This window comes from Ranitomeya imitator, chromosome 5 (assembly GCF_032444005.1).
Source record: "Ranitomeya imitator isolate aRanImi1 chromosome 5, aRanImi1.pri, whole genome shotgun sequence".
Lineage (NCBI taxonomy): Eukaryota > Metazoa > Chordata > Amphibia > Anura > Dendrobatidae > Ranitomeya > Ranitomeya imitator.
In genome coordinates this window covers 151,485,876-151,511,160 of record NC_091286.1, presented here as the reverse complement: position 1 = coordinate 151,511,160, position 25,285 = coordinate 151,485,876, and the positions used below count along the sequence as shown (strand labels likewise).

At 41.3% G+C, this 25,285-nt stretch overlaps 1 protein-coding gene across 2 annotated transcripts in view; it reads left to right on the top strand.

The window, feature by feature from the left end:
- The window catches only part of FNDC1 (fibronectin type III domain containing 1), a 392,429-nt gene that overhangs the window by 183,331 nt on the left and 183,813 nt on the right, over positions 1 to 25,285 (top strand). For both annotated transcript variants that reach the window (XM_069769220.1, XM_069769221.1), the window contains 2 exons: positions 12,973 to 13,160; positions 21,130 to 21,237. In XM_069769220.1, the coding sequence (XP_069625321.1) occupies positions 12,973 to 13,160; positions 21,130 to 21,237 (296 nt within the window). The remainder of the gene's footprint in view (positions 1 to 12,972; positions 13,161 to 21,129; positions 21,238 to 25,285) is intronic.

Here is a 25,285-nt window from a genome sequence, read left to right as displayed (position 1 = left end):
TGTTGACAAATTTAATACCTGGAGTCCTCCCTGGCGGCCACCCCGAACCGAAACTCCACCGGCTCCCTTGCTCCTGGCGTGTTGTCTGGTGGTCATCCTTTTGTCGTTGGACTCAGACGTAGACGTCTTTTCAGATTGGGATATACTGGGCCTTATATCCTCGTCATAATTGGATCTACCCGAAAGTACCGAGGTAGATCTAGATCGAGAGTAGGAAGTGTTCCTGGATCTCGGACGTGATCGGCCCCATGGATTCCGCCATCTATAGACCCTGGATTGTTGTTTATCCTTGATATCACGATTGAATTTTTTTGTCTTAGTAGTTTGGATATCATGGGCCCATTTTTGTAGGTCCGCATCGATTTCTTCATTTAGTTTTTTTAATGCATCATTTGACATGTCCTTCTGTAGGCATGCCTGTAGACTATCAATTTCTTTTTCCATTGATTCAAGAGATTCATGGTTCATCTGTTTGAGCAGAACCATGAACCCCTTGGAGCAGGTGTTAGTCAGTTCTTCCCAGTCATTTTTAAACTTGTCATCCACAATTGGGAATGACGGAAAAACTTGGATGCGGAGACCACGTGGAATCAGATCTTTCTGTATATACATGTCCAAAAACTCATGGTTCCACCATGTGCGGGTTCTTTTGTGTAATAGCTCTTTAAAGCGGTATACAACCTCCTGTAGCTCCTTAGATGGCCCCTCAATACCCCCATCAGCATTATCAAGACAAACATCATTGATCTGTGCTCGCCAAGTGCAATCACGCGCACGGAAGTCCATGCCTAGGAATGGGAGAACTGTGAAAGACACAGAAAACACTAAGAACAACAATCCCAAATGCATAATGTGAGGCAACGGGTTCTGGCGAAAATACCGCCAGTAAACTCCGGACTCACCAAATCTGCTCAAAACATATCATAATGACAGGAGGAACAACTGAGCATCAATAGACAATTCCAATAAACTTTATTCCAAGATTAAAAAATACCATATAATTTCAAATAAGTATATCATAAAGTAACATGAACAAAGATGAAAAATCAAGAAAATGCTGAAAACATGACCCCAATACCCCTACTGCCCCACCCTGAGATAACTACCCAACATAGATGTACATGTCAGGCCCCTGCCAACCCCCCACTCCCCACGGGAGGTACCAAGGAGGGACAAAAAGTAGGACACTGAATATAACTCACAAGGTAAGTCTATACACTAGTATGTCCCCCTAGAGCGACCCATATCCCTATACGTCATGTAGCATAATTCATAGGAGCACCATTGTGGTAACAAAATGCATGAGGCTAACATGAAAACAATAACAGGGCTACTGCGGTCTCTAAACAAATGGAGAGAACTACTAGCCTACCTAAACTAGGAGGTAAGCCTCCATACACACAGTGGTGCCGACCCTGCTGGCGCTGGAAAAGTCACTGAGAGAATCTTGGAATAAAGTTTATTGGAATTGTCTATTGATGCTCAGTTGTTCCTCCTGTCATTATTATGCATTTGGGATTGTTGTTCTTAGTGTTTTCTGTGTCTTTCACAGTTCTCCCATTCCTAGGCATGGACTTCCGTGCGCGTGATTGCACTTGGCGAGCACAGATCAATGATGTTTGTCTTGATAATGCTGATGGGGGTATTGAGGAGCCATCTAAGGAGCTACAGGAGGTTGTATACCGCTTTAAAGAGCTATTACACAAAAGAACCCGCACATGGTGGAACCATGAGTTTTTGGACATGTATATACAGAAAGATCTGATTCCACGTGGTCTCCGCATCCAAGTTTTTCCGTCATTCCCAATTGTGGATGACAAGTTTAAAAATGACTGGGAAGAACTGACTAACACCTGCTCCAAGGGGTTCATGGTTCTGCTCAAACAGATGAACCATGAATCTCTTGAATCAATGGAAAAAGAAATTGATAGTCTACAGGCATGCCTACAGAAGGACATGTCAAATGATGCATTAAAAAAACTAAATGAAGAAATCGATGCGGACCTACAAAAATGGGCCCATGATATCCAAACTACTAAGACAAAAAAATTCAATCGTGATATCAAGGATAAACAACAATCCAGGGTCTATAGATGGCGGAATCCATGGGGCCGATCACGTCCGAGATCCAGGAACACTTCCTACTCTCGATCTAGATCTACCTCGGTACTTTCGGGTAGATCCAATTATGACGAGGATATAAGGCCCAGTATATCCCAATCTGAAAAGACGTCTACGTCTGAGTCCAACGACAAAAGGATGACCACCAGACAACACGCCAGGAGCAAGGGAGCCGGTGGAGTTTCGGTTCGGGGTGGCCGCCAGGGAGGACTCCAGGTATTAAATTTGTCAACATATACTCTTACTGAGTCTCAGTTGGATGTCCTAAGTAGGGGCCTGACCTTTTCTCCAACGAATTCATTTGATTATTTTACTGCCCTTAAGGACCTCCACCTTTTCTCCCGCAAGTTAATTCTAAAAAAATTACATGCTAAAAATTCTACATCTCAGCCCATGAGTGATATTGAGGCACAGGCACTTCGGGATTTGGAGGATTTACTTGAGGAACAGGAGTCTCCGAGGGCGGGTAGGTTCCCCTCTTCTATCGTGCCCAGATCCGCCAGGTTCCCCCCCTTGTCCTTGAGTCCAGCAGTTGAAATATTTACCAAATTGGTGAGTGATGATTTTAAAAAACTATCAACACGGCGGACTTTTGATAACCTAACCGCTAAACAACGGCAGGCGATCTCGCAATTGCAATCAATGCGGGATGTTGTATTTAAACCTGCGGACAAGGGGGGGAACATTGTGGTCTGGCCGAGTGGGCAATATGAGCGGGAGGCATTTCGCCAGCTTCGGGACTCCAACACTTACCTCAAGTTGTCCTTCAATCCTATGGGCACCTACTCGCGGGAGTTGGAGAGGATTCTTGTTGGGGCCTTGGAGGGAGGTATTATCCCCAAAAATGTCTTCGATGGATTGATGGTCAGGTCCCCTAGGACTCCAACGTTTTATTTATTACCAAAAGTCCACAAGGATGCCCTTAACCCCCCGGGACGTCCTATCGTGTCCGGTATTGGGGGTTTATGCAATCAGATATGTCGCTTTATAGATTTCTACCTAAAACCCCTGGTACAAACTTTACCGTCATATGTTCGAGACACGACTGACGTCCTGGCGCGGGTTGACGGCATCCCTGTGGATGATACAACCCTCCTCGTCACTGCTGACGTGGAGGGATTATATACTTGCATAGAACATTCCTATGGCTTAGAGGCGGCTCGCTTCTTCCTGGGGACCTCCGACCTGGACGGCCCAATACGTGGGTTAGTCCTTGAGCTGCTGGACTATGCCCTTACCCACAATTTTTTTGTCTTCAAAGACATCTTTTATTTACAGAAGCGTGGCACAGCCATGGGCGCGGCCTGTGCGCCCTCGTACGCTAATCTCTTTCTAGGTTACTGGGAGAGATTGGTTTTTGGCGACGAGGGTCCGCGGGCCGCTTCCCATGTGCTGTGCTGGTATCGCTTTATTGATGATATTTTCTTTTTGTGGGACGGGACTGTCCGGCAGCTCGGGGACTTTATGGGTACTTTGAACAACAATATGTTCAATATCAAATTGACATATATGTACAGTAACGTTACGGTCGATTTTCTGGACATCCGCTTGGAGGTCGATCACTCTCGACGTATCCAGGCGGATGTCTTTAGAAAGTTGACCTCGGTCAATTCACTTCTACATGCTTCATCGGCACATGACCCATCCACGGTGAGGGCCGTCCCGGTCGGACAATTCCTCAGGATGCGGCGAATCTGTTCCTCTGAGTCCAGGTTTGAGGCACAAGCCTCTGATCTGAAAGATCGTTTTCTAGCGCGGGGTTATAGCAGGAGATCCATCAAACATGGCTATGACCGTGCTAGAAAAACCCCACGTGAGACTCTATTACATCCTCCCAATAGGCGGACCAATAGGGATGGGGCGGGTCCCATTCGCTTTATTTCAACTTATAATCACGAATGGGGCAATATGCGCTCCATCCTTGCTAAACATTGGTCCGTTTTGGGGACTGAGCCCTCTCTGGCGGCCTCCCTTGGCCCTAATCCACGTATGACATCGAGGAGGTGTAAAAACTTAAACGATTTATTGGTGCGTAGCCCCTATGTCCCTACCCCGAATAACCCATTTGGTACGAGGGGTCCCAACGCTGGATGTTTCCCATGCGGGCACTGTCTTGCCTGCACCAATGTCCTGAGATGCTCTAGTTTTACATCTACGGATGGGACTAGAAAATATGATATAAGAGAACGTATCTCTTGTGGTACAACTAACGTGGTTTATTATGCCACGTGTCCCTGCCCCATGGTTTATGTGGGTTTAACCACTCGTGAATTAAGAGTGAGGGTCCGTGAGCATGTGCGGGACATTGGTGCAGCCGAGACGGTGCCTGACATTTCTGAACTCAAATCGATTCCCCGTCACTTCAGACTCTACCACAAATGTGATGCGAAAGCACTGAGGGTGAGGGGTATCGATGTCTTACATCTGGGAATTCGGGGTGGGGACAACAAAAAACTGTTGGCACAAAAAGAAACGAAATGGATAGTGCAACTTGGCACATTGGCACCAAACGGTCTAAATGAGGCACTAAGCTTTGCCTCCTATTTGTAATGTGTGCTCCAGTTTGCTCATGGCGTGGGCATTGTATTGTATACCTTCTGCCTACTCCTGAACCCCTGTAAATAGAACAATTACAACCCTCTTTATTTGGGCCCCTATACCCGATTTTCGGTCGGGTGGTTGTTTTTAATGTGTTTTTAATATTATTTTTCTTGTGATTTTATTAGTAACCCTTGTTCTTTCAATATATTTATATCACTAGTGAACTGAAGTGCCTGGAGGTGTTCCTTATTATGCAGCCCTATGACCCGCTTAATCACCATCATCGTCTCCATTATGATGCAAGGACCCCATCGACTGTCACATTGGTGGAATGGAACATGTTGCTCCCCATCCAGCATTTGGGACACTTCAGATATGCAGCAAAGAACATGTGCACCGTTGCAGGGGATTGGCGCACAGAGATGGATATACTCTAACAAAAAAATTTTTTGAATGACTTTCCTGTATTTGTTCCTGTATGCATTCCTGTGACCCATATTTGTTGAGTGTGGGAGTAAGGTTGATGGGCTCTATGACTCTATCTGGGGGAGGCATAGCTGATACTTTACTGGTCCTTGTATAATTATAACTATCATTTTACATTTACATTGGTGGCAGTGCGTATCGCGCTCCGTTCCGCTTTGTCCCGGTGTGCACCAGCGTCTGTGGGGCTCGCCCGCGCATTACAGGCTTTTCCTGCATGTGCGTGCTTGCCTTGACGCTGGTTTGCACTGCCGGGACCTGCTGGACACAGTGCGCATGCGCTGACAGCGCCACTACCATTGGCCGCCGGGCACCACATGACTGGGGTCAGGGGCTACTTTAAGGTCCTTCTGGGCACACATGAGTTATCCCCTTGAGAAAGCGGCGGTTTGAGGCCGCGAAACGCGCGTCGGGGACCACCTCCCGACTGTCTCTCCACTCTGCCCTGCTGCCCTGCTATTCGGTAAGCTTCTGTTCCCATGCTGGCGTTTTTTGATGTGTGATTTGATTCTCTCAGTGACTTTTCCAGCGCCAGCAGGGTCGGCACCACTGTGTGTATGGAGGCTTACCTCCTAGTTTAGGTAGGCTAGTAGTTCTCTCCATTTGTTTAGAGACCGCAGTAGCCCTGTTATTGTTTTCATGTTAGCCTCATGCATTTTGTTACCACAATGGTGCTCCTATGAATTATGCTACATGACGTATAGGGATATGGGTCGCTCTAGGGGGACATACTAGTGTATAGACTTACCTTGTGAGTTATATTCAGTGTCCTACTTTTTGTCCCTCCTTGGTACCTCCCGTGGGGAGTGGGGGGTTGGCAGGGGCCTGACATGTACATCTATGTTGGGTAGTTATCTCAGGGTGGGGCAGTAGGGGTATTGGGGTCATGTTTTCAGCATTTTCTTGATTTTTCATCTTTGTTCATGTTACTTTATGATATACTTATTTGAAATTATATGGTATTTTTTAATCTTGGAATAAAGTTTATTGGAATTGTCTATTGATGCTCAGTTGTTCCTCCTGTCATTATGATATGTTTTGAGCAGATTTGGTGAGTCCGGAGTTTACTGGCGGTATTTTCGCCAGAACCCGTTGCCTCACATTATGCATTTGGGATTGTTGTCCTTCAAATCCTGTAGCATGGGACATAGACCTTGAGGATCCCCAACAGACTCAAAATGGGGCAGAACAGGTGCAAATCGGTGTTGTTCCTTCATTTCCTCTTGCATGCTTGTGAGTGATTTTTTCAGGATAAATTTTAGTTGGATCACATCGCTAATTCCACACACGTCCATAAAATTTTAATTTTAACAATTCTCCAAAGAATTTCAGTAGGTAAGACACATCCCTTATTAGCTGCCAATGTCAAACCTCAAAGCAACCCACACTTCAGTTCAATGGCTGCATGATGTAGTGTTTCATTGTTTTACACTGTTCTTACAAGCGGAGCAACATATACCATGTAAAATTCCAGCAGATTGTGATGTCGCAAATGAGGAGATGCTATTGAAGACTGTTTTGTTTCCTGTAAAGACATGAGGGCAATCTTTGCCACATAAGATCTATTTAAATAGATGAACACTTTTCTGGCTAGAGCCACCAACATTCTCCATTGTGTGTATTTGTGAAGGTAATCTTGCACTATTAATTTCAGTACATGAACCATGCATGGAGTGTGTCTATTTTTGCCTGACTGTAATTTACCCAGAATATCAATTCCAAGTTGTAGTTTATGAGGAGCCAGTCAGTGGTGTCTTTTGATGCATAGCAGCAACTCTTCCTCTGTGTGACTTTTCTCTCCCAGGCTTTTAAGCTATTAACTGCTTTACGGCACTTTGCCTTGCATGAAGAGAATGAAGCACTGTGTGGAATCAATGATGTGCCCAGTGCTTGTTGGGGATGAGGTCATGTCAATTGAGCAGGATCTGGAGGAGGCGTAGGAGTAGACAGATAACCACTGCCTGTAGGTGGAAACAGATGTAGCTTGCAGTCGCACAGGATACCTGTCCCAGATGTGGTAGTGCATCGCTGATGGTGAAAAGATTCACCCATTGAACAATGCAATTCGTGCATTTTCCATGCAATCGTTTTGCTCCAAATATCTATAGTGCAGTGCATTTTGGAGCTCATAGAGATGTTAGTAGAGGGCTCTACATTTTCCTGCACTTAAATATAGAGAGCGAGTACCCCTTTCTGAGAGAAATATTAGTGGCTCGGTATCATTCAGTGAGGCTGGGCACACGCCATATTTCTTGAAAGGTAGCATAATACACAAGCTAGTAAGGTTTTAGGAGTTTCGTTGGCAAACCAGTGAATAACTTTGAGCATACAACTGTTTGCTCGACACACAATTGGCGAAGGATATTTGCCGTTTTGACAGACAAGGAGAATGTGTACTGAGAAGGAGTATGATATGCAGTAGAAGAGGTTGACAATGATGATGGTGGTGATGATGACACTGAACAGGTGCTACATAAGGGTATGGCTTGGTAGATATTAAGATGAGCGTGATGTGAAGGGGGCAAGGACAACTTGAGGCTTGCTCTGACTTCTGGTTTGCTTGACTTGCCAAATGAACAGTTATTTTTGCTTCATGTTCTGATTGAGATCCATAGTTCCTAGTCTATAAGAGATGGGACATTCATGGCTTATGTCCTTTCAACAGAACCTTCAGAGTGCCAAAGAATAATCTGGTGACAACGTGCAAAAGAACTCCCATACACAAGAAATCCACATGTGCAATGACCTTTCAGTTGCTGTGGTGACTCCTTTACCGACAGCATATGTGGCTTTACCTGCTCCAGAGTTGACTGCAGGAAAAGTTGATTTGACCACAGAGGATATTTTTTATGGAATTTGCTTGCACTGTGTATCATCGATGCCAACAACCTATACCGTGTTGTAAATTATTATGCAAATTGGATTTAAGTGTCATAAACATTTAATTGGTTTGTTTTTCAAATAAACTCATGGATGGTATTGTGTCTCAGTACTCAATGGATAACTGAAATCAATCTTAAACACAAGTGATAAATAGTTTTCCAGGTGATTCTAATTAAAGGAAAACTACTTAAAAGTGATGTTCCACATTATTAAGCAGGCCACAGTTTTCAAGTAACATGGGAAAGAAAAAGGATCTCTCTGCTGCCGAAAAGCATCAAATAATGCAATGATATGGTCAAGGGATGAAAACATTAGATATTTCCCAAAAACTTAAGCATGATCATCATACTATTAAGAGATTTGTGGCTGATTCTGAGCACAGACGTGTTCGTGCTGATAAAGGCATAATGAGGAAGGTTTCTGCCAGACAAATTCATTGGATTAAGAAGCAGTTGCCAAAATACCATTACAAAGCAATAAACAGTTATTTAAAGCTGCTGGTGCTTCTGGAGTCCCTCGAACCTCAAGGTGTAGGATCCTTCAAAGGCTTGCTTTTGTGCAGAAACCTACTATTTGGCCACCCCTAAACAGTGTTCACAAGCAGAAATGGTGGCAGTGAGCCCAGATATACAAGAAGACTAATTTTCATACAATCTTGTTTACTGATGAGTGTCGAGCAACCCTGGATGGTCCAGATGGATGGAGTAGTGGATGGTTGGTGGATGGCCACCATGTCCCAACAAGGCTGGGATGTCAGCAAAGAGGTGGAGGAGTCATGTTTTGGGCCGGAACCATGGGGAAACAGCTGGTAGGGCCTTTTAAGGTTCCTGAAGGTGTGCAAATGACCTCTGCAAAGTATATAGAGTTTCTGACTGACAACTTTCTTCCATGGTATAAAAAGCAGAAACGTGCCTTCAGGAGCAAAATCATCTTGATGAATGACGATGCACCATCTCATGCTTCAAAGAATACCGCTGAGTTATTGGCTGCTATGGGCATAAACGGAGATAAACTCATGGTGTGGCCACCATCTTCCCCTGACCTCAACCCTATAAAGAACCTTTGGAGTATCATCAAGCAAAAGATCTATGAGGATGGGAGGCAGTTCACATCAAAACAGCAGCTCTGGGCGGCTATTCTGACATCATGCAAAGAAATACAAGCAGAAACTCTCCAAAAACTCACAAGTTCAATGGATGCAAGAATTGTGAAGGTGATATCAAAGAAGGGTTCCTATGTTATCATGTAACTTGGCCTGTTAGGATGTTTTGGAGTTAAATAGCTTTTTTGTTCAGTGAATGTGACCTCCTAGTACTGTAAATGCAACAAATGAGCATTTTCAGTTCCTTAAAACATATCAAATGTTTGGAAATTCTAATATGCCTAATAATTTAGAACAGTGCATTTTGAGTTTTTATTCATTTTGGAGATTATACTGTTACCATTGGGAGGTTTCTTCAAAAAAATTCGATGTATACTCTAAGGAGTGATGATGTTTATTAGACTGACAGTCATTTGCACTGATCATTTAGGAAAATCCGAGAAAAATATAATTTGCATAATAATTTGGAACATGGTGTAGTTCTCTGATGACCTCAACTCTTCGCCACCTTTGTTTGGCTCCTAGGCTTTGTCTAACACAGAATCATCATCAATATCTTCTTTGTCATTCATGATTCGGCTGACAGCTGCCTCTGTGTGAGAAATGGCAAGCATTTCTTGCCCCATCTGATTCCCACCCAGAGGCTAATGCCAGAGTTTGCAAAGGAGGCCAAATGTGACTTGCATTTGTGAATGCTTCTGTCAGTACAGTTGCTGCCAGCACTACCAGTGGTATTAGAACTGCTACTAGCAGCAACTACATTATTATTATTATTGTAAGGTGTTTTTTTCCATTGTCCTGCCACATGCATCGCCTGTACCATGTTTAGGATTAGTAAAGTTTTTAGACAAAAATATAATGTTTAATTTATTTATAAACCTTGTTAACAAACTTAATACATTTTTGGTTTTCATATTCTCCCATACTTGACACAAAAAGCTTAAGGCTACTTTCACACTGGCATTTTTTTTAATATGTCGCAATGCGTCGTTTGGGGGAAAAAACGCATCCTGCAAAGTTGTTTGCAGGATGCGTTTTTGCCCCATAGAGTTACATTACCGACGCATCGCGACGTATTGTCACACGTCGCAACCGTCTTGCGACGGTTGCGCCGTGTTGTGGCAGACCGCCGGGAGCAAAAAACGTTAAATGTAACTTTTTTGCAGCCGACGGACCGCTTTTTCTGACCGCGCATGCACGGCCGGAACTCCGCCCCCACCTCCCCGCACTTCACAATGGGGCAGCGGATGCGCCGGAGAAATGCATCCGCTGCACCCGTTGTGCGGCACAACAAACGCTAGCGTCGGAATCTCGGCCCGACGCAATGCGACGGGCCGAATCCGACGCTAGTGTGAAAGTATCCTAACCCTAAATTAAGTGGTCGCTATGTAAGTACACGAACTTAAGGTAATTTGCGGCAACACACAGAATGTATTGCAGTGGCGCTTACGATTGTTATATATTTTTTTTTAAATAATGATGTTCAACCAAATTAAAACTAATTTAAAGGGAACCTATCAGCAGGATTTTGCATAGTAATCTACACACAGTGTCAGGTCGGCACCGTTATAATGACTAAAAAGATACCTTGGTTGATGAAATTCATCTTGTGGTTGTTTTTTAATCTTTATTTTCAGTTTTGTGTTAATGAGATTCTCGAGCCCTAAGGCGGGGTTGGTGTATGTGGTGCTCTGATTAGATATTCATAATGCAGACTGCTGACAGGTCACTGATCCCTCACTGACCTGACTCCTAGTTTGCATAATGAATACCTAGCATACTGAAAAAAGAGACAAAAAACACTGCTGCAGGCAGGTGCCAGTCTTGGCACCTGCTCTGCAGCATAATTGCATGGTTAGTATGGCAGTAATACTTTTTCTTGATGTTATCCAGCTAGGAAAAAAAACTATTTGAAAATTCCCACGCTTGTGTAGCACCCAAGTAGTCCGGTTGCCACAGTGGCATTGCCTCCCTCACAGGGGGTGATGCCATACCTGGGAGCAAGGAGGGATCCCCTTAGCAGGTAACGCAGCATACAACACCCTTCCTGACTCCAGACCAGAAGGGGAAGCTATAACCCGGTTTTCAGTGGAACTTCCCTATAAGTTCTGGTCTGGAGGTGGAGTTAGTCAGTTTGAGTCAGAGAGCAGACAGTGAAGGAGAAAGAGGCAAGAAGTGAGGAGAATCTGGGGGATAGGAGCTGGGACTGAGCTCACCCCAGGACTAAGCACCGAAGACTGGACACCATATTCCATGTTTGTGTGGGAACTTCAGGCCCCACAATCAAATCCGGAGGACAGGAGACTGCAGGTCTCCTGGCCCCAGCTGACACCTGAAGGCACAGCCGCATACGAGAGCCTGGAGTCACCACAAGGTAGTGACACCTGGAACAGGCTCAAGCTGCCTGCCATGCGGGTAGTGTTTCACTTAGTAGACAGACTGAGAGAGAGACTTGAGGAGAAGTAAAAGCCCTTTAAGCCCTTTTCCTTGTGAGTGGCTGTGCAATATACAACGTGGGCTGCGCAATATACTACGTGGACTGGGCAATATACAACGTGGGCTGCGCAATATGCTATGTGGGCTAGGCAATATACTGCATGGGATGCGCAATATACAACGTGGGCTGCGCAATATACAACGTGGTCTGCACAACGTGAGCTGCGCAATGTACTACGTGGGCTGTGCAATATACGTGTACTTTGTGGGCTGCGTAATGTACTGCGTGGGCTGCGCAATGTACTGCGTGGGCTGCGCAATGTAATGCAGCAACAACAGCAGTACATCAGTATGGTCATGAGGTGTACGGTATCTATAGTAAACAATTAACACAGTATTCCAAACATAGAAATCTTTTATATTAAAGGTGAAAAAAAGGCCATGTACCTATACAAAATAAGGATGGGACCAGAAAATAAAGGTTCAATCGTGTCCCACAAGCAAGCACGTGCAACTGGCTGGTGTCCTCAGGTGGCGTGCGTACACATCTAATATTAGACTAATTGGAGCAATGACGAGGGCTCCAAACACATATTTAAAACAATGGCCACACTTTAGCAGGTGAACACTTGTCTTTAAGTTTCAAGATTATGTAGATTTATCATTAAAAGGATAATGAAATAAAAGGTAAAAAAAAGTTCACGTGCCTTTACCAAATAGAATGGGGCCAGAAAATGTAGGTAGCATCACTTACCAATAGTAAGCACATGCAATTGGACATTGCATTCAGGTGGCGTAGGTATGTGTCTAACATTAAACTAGTATTAAAGCAATGTGGGCTCTATAAATTATTTTAAACAATGTGCACACTTTGATAGGTAAATACTTGTACTTAAGTTTCAGTATTAGGGAGCAGTCAGACAGCTGTATAAATCAGACAGAGATCAGACCAGACTGGCAGCTGCTCTACCAACCTGAGCGTGACTGCATAGAAATACAGTATATGAAGCTGTCACTACCGAGCTGGGAGAGCCAATCTCTGCACTGCAGTCTAATTACGATCTGATTTGTTGGCCCTTTGACAGTATCCTTAGGGAGATTTCTCATTAAAAAATGTAGCCTCTCAAAACACAAGGATCTCACTTTCATTTACAAACATAAACTTGCCTTGAATTTAGAATATGTATTTAGTGGCAAAATCTGCAACAAGTAGTTCATTAGTGCAAAAGAAAGGAGCAATCATGGAGCAATGTAACTGTAATGAAAAAAAGAACAAAAACTTCATTTAAATAAAAAAGGAAATTAGTAATTTCAGGTTGTTTAAATTAGTACAAAATGCATTTACCTCCAGTAACAGAAACGTTAATTTCCTTTAGCAGTTTTTAACAGACTTTGTCATTTGCCAGACACTACACAATTCGATACCGTGAAAAGGGAGAGTCTGCACGTTGGGATTACAAGGAAATATACACAAGACGTGCCTTGATTGACAAACTAAATCCTGATGCCATGTACGAATTTTCTGTTCGTATTTCCCAAGGAGAACAAGAAAGTCAATGGAGCTCAGCAGTATTTCAAAGGACTCCCGCATCTGGTATATGTTTTTTTATGTTATAGATATTAATGCAAATGCATGTTGTATTTGGCTAATATCATGTTATTCATGAAAATTGTATGGTGGCAACTTTTCAACTTGATGCCGATAATTGCAATTTACAAAGTAACTTGTGCAGACAAGAAAACTTGTGCAGACAAAAAATGGAAGAATCATCCATTGCAATAAATAAAAATTCTGTAGTAGAATATGCTGAAAATGTTCCTATGCCATTGTACCCAACCAGTAAAGTGAATAAGATTTCTGAAATCTCATGCATGCGTTTTTGATGCTGTGTATTTTTGCTGTTTCAAAAACATAACGTGTTACATTTCCAGCATGGGGATGTGATTTTTAAAAATATCATGCCCACTGTGCTTTTTATTTAAATAAACGGAAATTTGGCAAATATTCTAAAAATTTTACAATTTTCAAGCTTTTCATTTTTATGCCATTAAACCAGAGAGTTTTGTCACACAAAATAGTTAGTAAATAACATATACTACATGTCTACTTTACATCAGCATATTTTTTGATTTATATATTTTTTTTGTTAGGAAGTTAGAAGGGTTTAAAGTTTATCAGCAATTTCTCATTTTTCAACAAAATTTACATAACCATTTTTTCAAGGACCACATTACAATTGAAGAGACTTTGATGGGCATATGTGACAGTAAATACCCAAAAGTGACACCATTCTAAAAACTGCACCTCACAAACTGCTTGAAGCCACAATGAAGCCACAATTGACTGGAATCGATAGCGAACCCCATATCGTGTTTGGAGAGCCCCTGATGTGCTTAACAGTGGAGAACTCCCACAAATGACCCCATTTTGTACACTAGCACCATCAAGGAATTTATCTGTATTTGTAGTGAGCACCTTGAACCCCCAGGGTGCTTTACAAAATGTTATAACGTTGAGCCATGAAAGTAAAAAAATCTAATTTTTCCCACAAAAATCCTGTTTTAGCCCACAATTTTTTATTTTCACAAGAGTAACGGGAGAAATTGGACCTAAAATTTGTGGTGCAATTTCTTCTGAGTACGTCGATACCCCATATGTGGTAGAAAACTACTGTTTGGGTGCTCAGAAGGTGGTAAGGAGCACCATTTGACTTGCGGAATGCAAAATTGGCTGGAATAGATAGCGAATGCCATGTCACATTTGCAGAGCCCCTGATGTGCCTAAACCATGAAAAACACCCACAAGTGACCCCCATTTTGGAAAGTACACCCTCAAGGAATTATTATTGATGTATGGTGAACACTTTGAAACCGCAGGTGCTTCACAGAATTTTAAAACGTTGACCTGTGAAAATAAAAAAATCTAATTTAGCTACAAAAATGTTGCTTTATCCCCAAATCTTTTATTTTCACAAGGTCACAAGGGTATCAGGAGTAAATGGATCCAAAACTGTATTGTGCAGTTTCTCCTGAGTACGTCAATACCCCATATGTTGTAGAAAACTACTGCCTGGGCGAACGTCGGAATGGAAGGGATGTCATTTTGGCTGGATTAGTTTGTGGACACCGTGTCACATTTGAAGAGCCCCTGACATGCCAAAGCAGCAGAACCCCCCACAATCCACATCTAGTGGATTAGTGAGTATTTTTAACCCTCTGACAAGTCAACATTTTATAACATTGAGCTGTGTAAATGAAATATTATCAATTTTTCCAGTAAAATGTTGCTTTTGCAATTTTCAAAAGGAGAAAACAAGCAATATAATTTGTTGCACAATTTGTCTTGAGTATGCCAATACCCCACAAGTGGTCAAAAATTACTTTTGAGGCACAGTGAAAAGCACAGATTGGAAGGTGGCACAAATATCAGTTTTGTAGACTACCATTGTCAGAAAAATTTAAGGATAGTAACTTGGGTAGTTGAGTCCAAGAAAGTGGAGGCATTCTGCTACAGGAAATACGCATGAAGGAGACCCAACCAGGAGTGTTCACATTTCCAAAATTTATTGGCAGACACTACCAAAGTGGCATCAATTTCACCACAGTAGAAATAGTATAATAGGGACCAATATGTCTTCCACTACACCTAATCCAGCAAATGGACACCCAACCAGGAGTATTCACATTTCCAAAAATCATTGGCAGACACCACCCAAGTGGCATCAATTTCACCACAGTAGAAATAGTATAATAGGGACAGATAGGTCTTCCAGTACACCCAATCCAGCAAATGGACACCCCACCAGGAGTGTTCACATTTAAACACATGAGGGCCTTACACCACATAAGTGGCATCAAGTTCCCAAGAGCAGAAATAGTATAATGCTATGTGCACACATTGCGGATTTTGATACACAACAACATGTTGCATTTTTGGAGGCATCTAAAAATCCTTCAAATATGCGCAAGCATGCGCATGTGGATGAGTGCGTTAAAAACAGCATTACTGTCTATGGGAACGCATGCGTGTGCAAAGACATGCATACGCATGCATTCGATGCGCTTGTGTATTTTGGACTGCGCATGTCCAGGAACAGTTTTGAGACATGCCCATTGAGACACATCCTCCTGGAAATATTGAACGCATGCGCAAAAACAACGCAAACGCAGGCAAAAAACGCATACAAATGGATGAACACCCAGTGTTTTTTTTGCATCATGGATAAGATTAGGCGGATTGCATACATTTGGGCATGCGTTTGCGTATGCAGAAGATACGATGCAGACACATATGCAAATGTGAGCCTAGCCTCACACACTAGATGCTACAAACTATTTTAATAGTCAGGTGCCCTACTATATGACAGTAGGCACAGAAAAATGTTTTTGTGGACTCTGGATCAGGCCTCTACAGCTTAATTTCAACCCAACCAAATGACAAAGTGTGATACGGCGGGTTGTCTAACTTTTTGCAACTGAAAAATTATAATTTTTTAAAATGTGTCTTAGGTCTGCAGACAGGTTCATATCACCGCCAGAAAATGACAACGTGGGATACAGCAGGCTGTTTCTCATTGAGCAACAGAAAAATATATACTTTTTTTTAATTTGTCTTAGGTCTGCTGACAGCTTTATATCACCACAGCACTAAATGACAAGGAGGGATACAGCATGCTGTTTTACATTTAGCTAGTGAAAAAATATTAATTAGAATGCTATACTTGTGCATCGAGTACAATAGTAGCAATGCACTTGTAGGACATGTGCCCTGCTGACTGATATACAACTGCCTAACGAACTAGCTAAAATATTGCGGTTAACAGTGGCATCATCAGGAGCAGCCTTTCTGTGCTGTTACAGTGTCAAAATGGCGCTAAAACAAGATGTCTGCTATTTATATGGAGAGGGACATGTGATTTCAGTAGCCAATGAGATAAGCTGTTGTGTCAGGACATTGTGGGTGTTTCCTGTGCCCTGATTGGATAGCTGCAATGTGCACACATAAAGTTAGGGAAAAAAATGACTGTTTACAAGAATGCCATGTCTCTGAGCTCTGCAAACCCAGTCACCTCATCAAACACGTGCCAAACGCTCATGATACACCACCATTTTCGTTGATAAAGTACTGAAAATACTTTTGTGGCAACGCAAATATTTTACTGCACTCTTACCGAATGTTACCAATTTTTTCAGATTTTATAAAATTTTGCCCGTGTTTCCGATCATGAATCCGAATGTGCAATATTCGTGACGAATTTATGTTTGGCGATTGTTTTCCGAACAAATTTGCTCATCACTACTTCTCACTAATTAGAATATCATCAAAAAGTACATTTATTTCAGTTCTTCAATACAGAAAGTGAAACTTGTATATTATATAGAGCCATTGCAGAGTGATATATTTCAAGCCTTAATTTCTGTTAATGTTGATGATTATTGCTTAAAGCCAATGAAAACCCAAAAGTCATTATCTCAGTAAATTTGAATACTTTATAACACCAGCTTGAAAAATGATTTCAAAATCTGAAATGTTGGCCTACAGAAATGTAACATACATACATAGTAACATAGTTAGTAAGGCCGAAAAAAGACATTTGTCCATCCAGTTCAGCCTATATTCCATCATAATAAATCCCCAGATCTACGTCCTTCTACAGAACCTAATAATTGTATCATACAATATTGTTCTGCTCCAGGAAGACATCCAGGCCTCTCTTGAACCCCTCGACTGAGTTCGCCATCACCACCTCCTCAGGCAAGCAATTCCAGATTCTCACTGCCCTAACAGTAAAGAATCCTCTTCTATGTTGGTGGAAAAACCTTCTCTCCTCCAGACGCAAAGAATGCCCCCTTGTGCCCGTCACCTTCCTTGGTATAAACAGATCCTCAGCGAGATATTTGTATTGTCCCCTTATACACTTATACATGGTTATTAGATCGCCCCTCAGTCGTCTTTTTTCTAGACTAAATAATCCTAATTTCGCTAATCTATCTGGGTATTGTAGTTCTCCCATCCCCTTTATTAATTTTGTTGCCCTCCTTTGTACTCTCTCTAGTTCCCTTATATCCTTCCTGAGCACCGGTGCCCAAAACTGGACACAGTACTCCATGTGCGGTCTAACTAGGGATTTGTACAGAGGCAGTATAATGCTCTCATCATGTGTATCCAGACCTCTTTTAATGCACCCCATGATCCTGTTTGCCTTGGCAGCTGCTGCCTGGCACTGGCTGCTCCAGGTAAGTTTATCATTAACTAGGATCCCCAAGTCCTTCTCCCTGTCAGATTTACCCTGTGGTTTCCCGTTCAGTGTGTAATGGTGATATTGATTCCTTCTTCCCATGTGTATAACCTTACATTTATCATTGTTAAACCTCATCTGCCACCTTCCAGCCCAAGTTTCCAACTTATCCAGATCCATCTGTAGCAGAATACTATCTTCTCTTGTATTAACTGCTTTACATAGTTTTGAATCATCTGCAAATATCGATATTTTACTGTGTAAACCTTCTACCAGATCATTAATGAATATGTTGAAGAGAACAGGTCCCAATACCGACCCCTGCGGTACCCCACTGGTCACAGTGACCCAGTTAGAGACTATACCATTTATAACCACCCTCTGCTTTCTATCACTAAGCCAGTTACTAACCCATTTACACACATTTTCCCCCAGACCAAGCATTCTCATTTTGTGTACCAACCTCTTGTGCGGCACGGTATCAAACGCTTTGGAAAAATCGAGATATACCACGTCCAATGACTCACCGTGGTCCAGCCTATAGCTTACCTCTTCATAAAAACTGATTAGATTGGTTTGACAGGAGCGATTTCTCATAAACCCATGCTGATATGGAGTTAAACAGTTATTCTCATTGAGATAATCCAGAATAACATCCCTCAGAAACCCTTCAAATATTTTACCAACAATAGAGGTTAGACTTACTGGCCTATAATTTCCAGGTTCACTTTTAGAGCGCTTTTTGAATATTGGCACCACATTTGCTATGCGCCAGTCCTGCGGAACAGACCCCGTCGCTATAGAGTCCCTAAAAATAAGAAATAATGGTTTATCTATTACATTACTTAGTTCTCTTAGTACTCGTGGGTGTATGCCATCCGTACCCGGAGATTTATCTATTTTAATCTTATTTAGCCGGTTTCGCACCTCTTCTTGGGTTAGATTGGTGACTCTTAATATAGGGTTTTCATTGTTTCTTGGGATTTCACCTAGCATTTCATTTTTCACCGTGAATACCGTGGAGAAGAAGGTGTTTAATATGTTAGCTTTTTCATCGTCATCTACAACCATTCTTTCCTCACTATTTTTTAAGGTGCCTACATTTTCAGTTTTTATTCTTTTACTATTGATATAGTTGAAGAACAGTTTGGGATTAGTTTTACTCTCCTTAGCAATGTGCTTCTCTGTTTCCTTTTTGGCAGCTTTAATTAGTTTTTTAGATAAAGTATTTTTCTCCCTATAGTTTTTTAGAGCTTCAATGGTGCTATCCTGCTTTCAGAAAATGCATGCAATACTTGGTTGGGGCTCCTTTTGCATCAATTACTGCATCAGTGCGGCGTGGCATGGAGGCGATCAGCCTGTGGCAATGCTGGGGTGTTATGGAAGCCCAGGTTGCTTTGATAGCAACCTTCAGCTCTTCTGCATTGTTGGGTCTTGTGTCTCTCATCTTTCTCTTGACAATACGAAATAGATTCTCTATGGGGTTATGGTCAGGCAAGTTTGCTGGCCAATAAAGAACAGTGATACTGTTGTTTTTAAACCAGATATAGGTACTTTTGGCAGTGTGGACAGGTGCCAAGTCCTGCTGGAGAATAAAATTTCCATCTCCAAAAGGCTTGTCGGCAGGGGGAAGCATGAAGTGCTCTAAAATTTTCTGGTAGATGACTGCGCTGACTTTGACCTTGCTAAAACACAGTGGACCTACACCAGCAGAAGACATGGCTCCCCAAACTATCACTGATTGTGGAAACTTCACACTAGACCTCAAGCAGCTTGGGTTGTGTGCCTCTCCACTCTTCCTCCAGACTCTGGAACCTTGATTTCCAAATGAGATGTAAAATTTACTTCCATCTGAAAATAACACCTTGGATAACTGAGCAACAGTCCAGTTCCTTTTCTACTTGGCGTTGTCTATTGGTCATGAGTGGCTTGACACAAAGAATGCGACATTTGTAGCCCATGTCCTGGATACATCTGTGTGTGGTGCCTCTTGAAGCAATGACTCCAGCAGCAGTCCACTCCTTGTGAATATCCACCAAAATGGCCTTTTCTTAACAATCCTTTCAAGGCTGCGGTTATCCCGGTTTCTTGTACACTTTTTCCTTCCACTCAACTTTCCATTAGTATTCTCTGATACAGCGCTCTATGAACAGACAGCTTCTTAGCAATGTGGCTACGTCATCGCAGGTCCTTCGCTCAATGCATCCTTAGGAACGGAGGCTGCCGCTTGCACCGCTGAGAGCCGGGGGCCGTCAGAGGGCAAGTATATCCATATTTTTTATTTTTATTCTTTTTTTTTTTTACATCAATATGGATCCCAGGGCCTGAAGGAGAGTCTCCTCTCCTCCAGACCCTGGGAACCATCCAGGATCGCTCCCTGCACACGCCGTACCCGGCGTTTAAGACGACCCCCGACTTTTGAGATGATTTTCAGGGGTTAAAAGGTGTCTTATACGCCGGAAAATACGGTAAGTTGTTTTTTTTCCTTACTGAATTGTAAAACTGCAGCATTTCACTTCTTTCAGCGTTTTTGCAGTATTTTTTTTACCCACAGAAAGTAAGTACGAAAAAGCAGCAAAAAACCTTGTCATCAGTTTTTGCTGTATTTTTAGTGAAAAAAGCAGGTACAGCAGGATGTGAAACCCATTTAAACCAAAATGTCTTGGTCTCCTTACCTGAGCATGGCTGTTAGTATTAGTACAGTTTTATTAAATTAGTGATATGTGTTAAAGTAAAGAATGCCTGACCAACTCAAGGGCTGACCAATTTATGAAAGTAAACAGTGCCAGACCTGCAAAATGTTTTGCTCATGTCTTACATAATCTATTCCTGACTATTCCTGACCAATGTTTTTATATTTGCAGTTGTGTATTTTTTCATGAACTCTTTTGTTCAGAAAAGTGACTATTTTTTTAGACATAAAAATCTTTTTCCACTAAATAATTTGAACGAATTGCCCCTTTTTCCCAAAAATGTTTTATGGTTTTACATATGTCTTGCATTGGGGGCCTAACACCTTGCATTATTCATGCTCGTATGGTGGAAGCAAAGTTGAACTTTGGGATCCTGCAGCAAAAAATGCATCAAGAAAAGCAGCAAAAAGCCAGCAAAACCTGCTTTTTGTCTGTAGCTTTTTTTAATGCCAAGAGATCAGATTTTGTCTGCAGAAAATACAGCAAATAAGCGACATGTGAACATAGCTTATGAGTGTGTTTTGGATAGCCACTTGTTAGTTTGGAGTGGAGGTAATCTGAATAATGCCTTTTTTATTCAAAGATATACTGAGCCATAGCTAAACTCTCCTTATGTTTTTTACTTCCAAAGCTCCAACGACTGCACCTGAAAACCTTTACGTGGATCCACTGAAAGGCAAACCTACATCTGTGCGGGTAATGTGGGATGAACTCTCTGACAATGCTGGAAAGATAAAAGGTTATTACAACTCTGTTCTATTATAGTTCATAAATATTAGCTGAACTGTTTTAAAAACCTGTTGGTTTTGGTCCATACATCTAAAATTTTTAACGTGTTTTCAAAAAAATTGTGGTTAAAAAAATTGGAATTTTGATAAAAACAAGCTTTTGTTTTAACTTTGATATAAACTATTACTAATACACCCATTACTAAATAAAACTTAGGTATGTAAGAAGTATTATACCACCCAATCCTGTGAGAGTTTCCCATCTGATTAAACAAATATTGTGGGTATGATCACATGCAGTTAACTTGTTGCAGAAGTTTAACTGGCTGAAAATCGTTAACAAATATGTGAATTCAGTAGTTTTACAACAAACCCAAACCTGTGATGTCTGAACATGCCTTAAGGGCAGATTTTACTCAGTTGGCAAACTAATATTTTCCTTAAGGGCTTATAGATCCATTTAGGAATTAGTATAATGTAAATCACCAAATGTCCAAACAATCACTTAGGGCACTTCAACCACTATAACAACACTAGTCCCATAGATATCATCATGGGGCTAAGAAGAGATCCCACAAAATTCATATGAAATAAAAATATTTTTATTGACAATAAATAGATAAAAAACTGTTGATATGTTCCAAGATAACTGTAATAGGGGACTCCATAAATCATATAGACACCGATACTGAGCATAAATATATAGCAACCACCTACATTTAATACATAATAATGGATACCAGAGATCCTATATCAGCAGTGCTAAGATATACCAGCTAAAGTCTATCCTATGAGAAGATAAATGGAGATCTGCAACAATTCTATATACCAGGGACCCTATGGAGATCTGGATCCCAATACCAAAATCAGAGTATCAAAATACCCCAGGCCATAATAGGCACCAAGTACAATAGGCCAAAACAGCCCCAATATGCAGGGGAATATTATGCTCAAAATAGCGATTTTATAAAGTATAAAATATATATCTGCTGCAGAGCTTCAACAGGCATCCCCTCACCCCGACGCACGTTTTGCCGCCAGCTTCTTATGTATTAAATGTAGGTGGTTGCTATATATTTATGCTCAGTATTGGTGTCTATATGATTTATGGCATCCCCTATTACGGTTATCTTGGAATATATCAACTGTTTTTTATCTATTGTCAATAAAAATATTTTTATTTCATATGAATTTTGTGGGATCTCTTCTTAGCCCCATGATGATATCTATGGGACTAGTGTTGTTATTAGTATAATGTAGTAGAATGTCTTATTGCTCAGTCCACTTTCCAGATCTATTTCCATATGAAGGACAATAGTCATAGAAGAATTTATGCCTTCAGGCAAATGTACAAATGCTTCAGCATAGTTCAGATACATCACATTTTTTCCGTGATGTATTAGCCACTGATTGCTTTACCTATCTTTTTGTGTAAAAGCTCTTGTGAAATTTGGCATTTACAGTTGTATGAAAAAGTGTTTGCTTCCTGATTTCCTATTATTTTGCATGTTTGTCACACTTTAATGTTTCAGTCACCAAACAAATTAAAAAATTAGACAACTATATAACACAGGTAAGCACAAAATGCAGTTTTTACAAGAATGACTTTATTAGTAAAGGAAAAGGAAATCCAAACCTACAGAGCCCTGTGTAAGACAGTGATTGCCCCTAAACCTAATAACTGGTTGGGCCACCCTTAGCAGCATCAACTGCAATCAACTGTTTTGCAATAACTGGCAATTAGTCTTTTACAATGCTCTGGAGGAATTTTGGCCCACTCATCTTTGCAGAATTATTGTTATTCAGCCACAATGGAGGATTTCCGAGTATAAACCACCTTTTTAAGGTCATACCACAGCAGTGTGATAAAGGCCAGAACTTTGACAAGGCCACTCCAAAGTCTTAATTTTGTTTTTCTTAAGCCATTCAGAGGTGGTCTTGCTGGTATGTTGTGGATCATTGCCCTGCTGCATAACGCAAGTGCGCTTCAGCTTGAGGTCACGAACAGATGGCTGGACATTCTCCTTTAGGATCTTTTGGTAGACAGCAAAATTCATGGTTCCATTTACCACAGCAAGTCTTCCAGGTCCTGAAGCAACAAAACAGCCCCAGACCATCACACAATCATCACCGTATTTTACTGTTGGTTCCTTTTCTGAAATGCTGTGTTACTTCTACACCAGATATAATAGGACATACACCTTCCAAAAAGTTCAACTTTTGTTTTGTCAGTCCACAGAGTATTCTCTTAACAATCTTGGAGATCATCAAGATGTTTTCTGGCAAAACTGAGACAAGCCTTTATGTTCTTATTGCTCAGCAGTGATTTACATCTTGGAACTCTGCCATGCAAACTATTTTTGCCCAGTATCTTTCTTATGGTGGAGTCATAAACACTGATCTTAACTGTGGCAAGTGAAGTCTGCAGTTCTTTGGATGTTGCTGTGAGGTCTTTTGTAACATCTTGGATGTGTCGTCACTGTTTTCTTGGGGTAATTTTGGTTGGCCGGCCTCTCCTGGGAAGGTTCACCTCACCACTGTTTCATGTTTTCACCAATTGTGAATAATGTCTCTCACTGTGGTTCGCTGGAGTCCCAAAGCTTTAGAAATGACTTTATAACTTTTCCAGACTGATAGATCTCAATTACTTTGTTTCTAATTTGTTCTATAATTTCCTTGGATCGCTGCATGATGTCTTGCTTCTGAGAATCTTTGGTCTACTTCACTTTGTCAGGCAGTTCCCATTTAAGTGATTTCTTGATTGAGAACAGGTGTGGCAGTAATCAGGCCTGGGTGTGGCTAGGAAATTTGAACTCAGCTTCCTAAGGATGTGAGACGAACGTTAATTTATGTTTTAAGAGGAAAGGCAATCATTTTATCACACTGGATCCTGTAGGCTTGGATTTCTTTTTCCCTTAATAATAAAGACTTTCATTTTGAAACCTGCATTTTGTGTTTACTTGTGTTATCTTTGTCTAATATTTAAATTTGTTTGGTGATCGGAAATATTTAAGTGTGACAAATATGAAAAAGAATAGGAAATCAGGAAGGAGGCAAACACTTTTTCAGACAACTGTATATTTACTACGTACTATATATGTTACAACAACCCTATGTTAAGCATAAAAATATAAAGACTGATTAGCCATAACAACTTACTGTTGAAATGAATAACATTTATTATCTGGTGTTATGGTTCCTGTCAGTGGGGTGGGATTTATTAGGAAGCAAATGGACATGCTTTAGTTACCTGTCACTTTGAGACAGGAAGCAGGCCTCCTGCTGGCAATAGGGAGAGAGGCATGGGTGCCGTGTAAGTGCAGCTGTAAGTGCCGTGCCCACTCCACTTTACTTGTTACTCATTAACAAACAATAACTATTTCTCCTAAAGCACAACTCCAGAGTTTTTTTTATTACAGGGTTAAAGTGGTGCTACTAATCTAATTCTATTTTTTATGCTTGAAAAACACTTTTAACCCCTTAAGCCCCAAGTGTGGTTTGCACGTTAATGATCAGGCCAATTTTTACAATTCTGACCACTGTCCCTTTCTGAGGTTATAACTCTGGAACGCTTCAATGGATCCTGGTGATTCTGACATTGTTTTCTCGTGACATATTGGGCTTCATAACAGTGGTAACATTTTGAAAATTTCGTAATTTTCCAACTTTGAATTTTTATGCCCTTAACCCCTTTACCCCCAAGGGTGGTTTGCACGTTAATGACCAGGCCAATTTTTACAATTCTGACCACTGTCCCTTTATGAGGTTATAACTCCGAAACGCTTCAACGGATCCTGGTGATTCTGACATTGTTTTCTCATGACATATTGTACTTCATGATAGTGGTAAAATTTCTTTGATAGTACCTGCGTTTATTTGTGAAAAAAACGGAAATTTGGCGAAAATTTTGAAAATTTCGCAATTTTCAAACTTTGAATTTTTATGCAATTAAATCACAGAGATATGTCACACAAAATACTTAATAAGTAACATTTCCCACATGTCTCCTTTACATCAGCATAATTTTGGAACCAATTTTTTTTTTGTTAGGGAGTTATA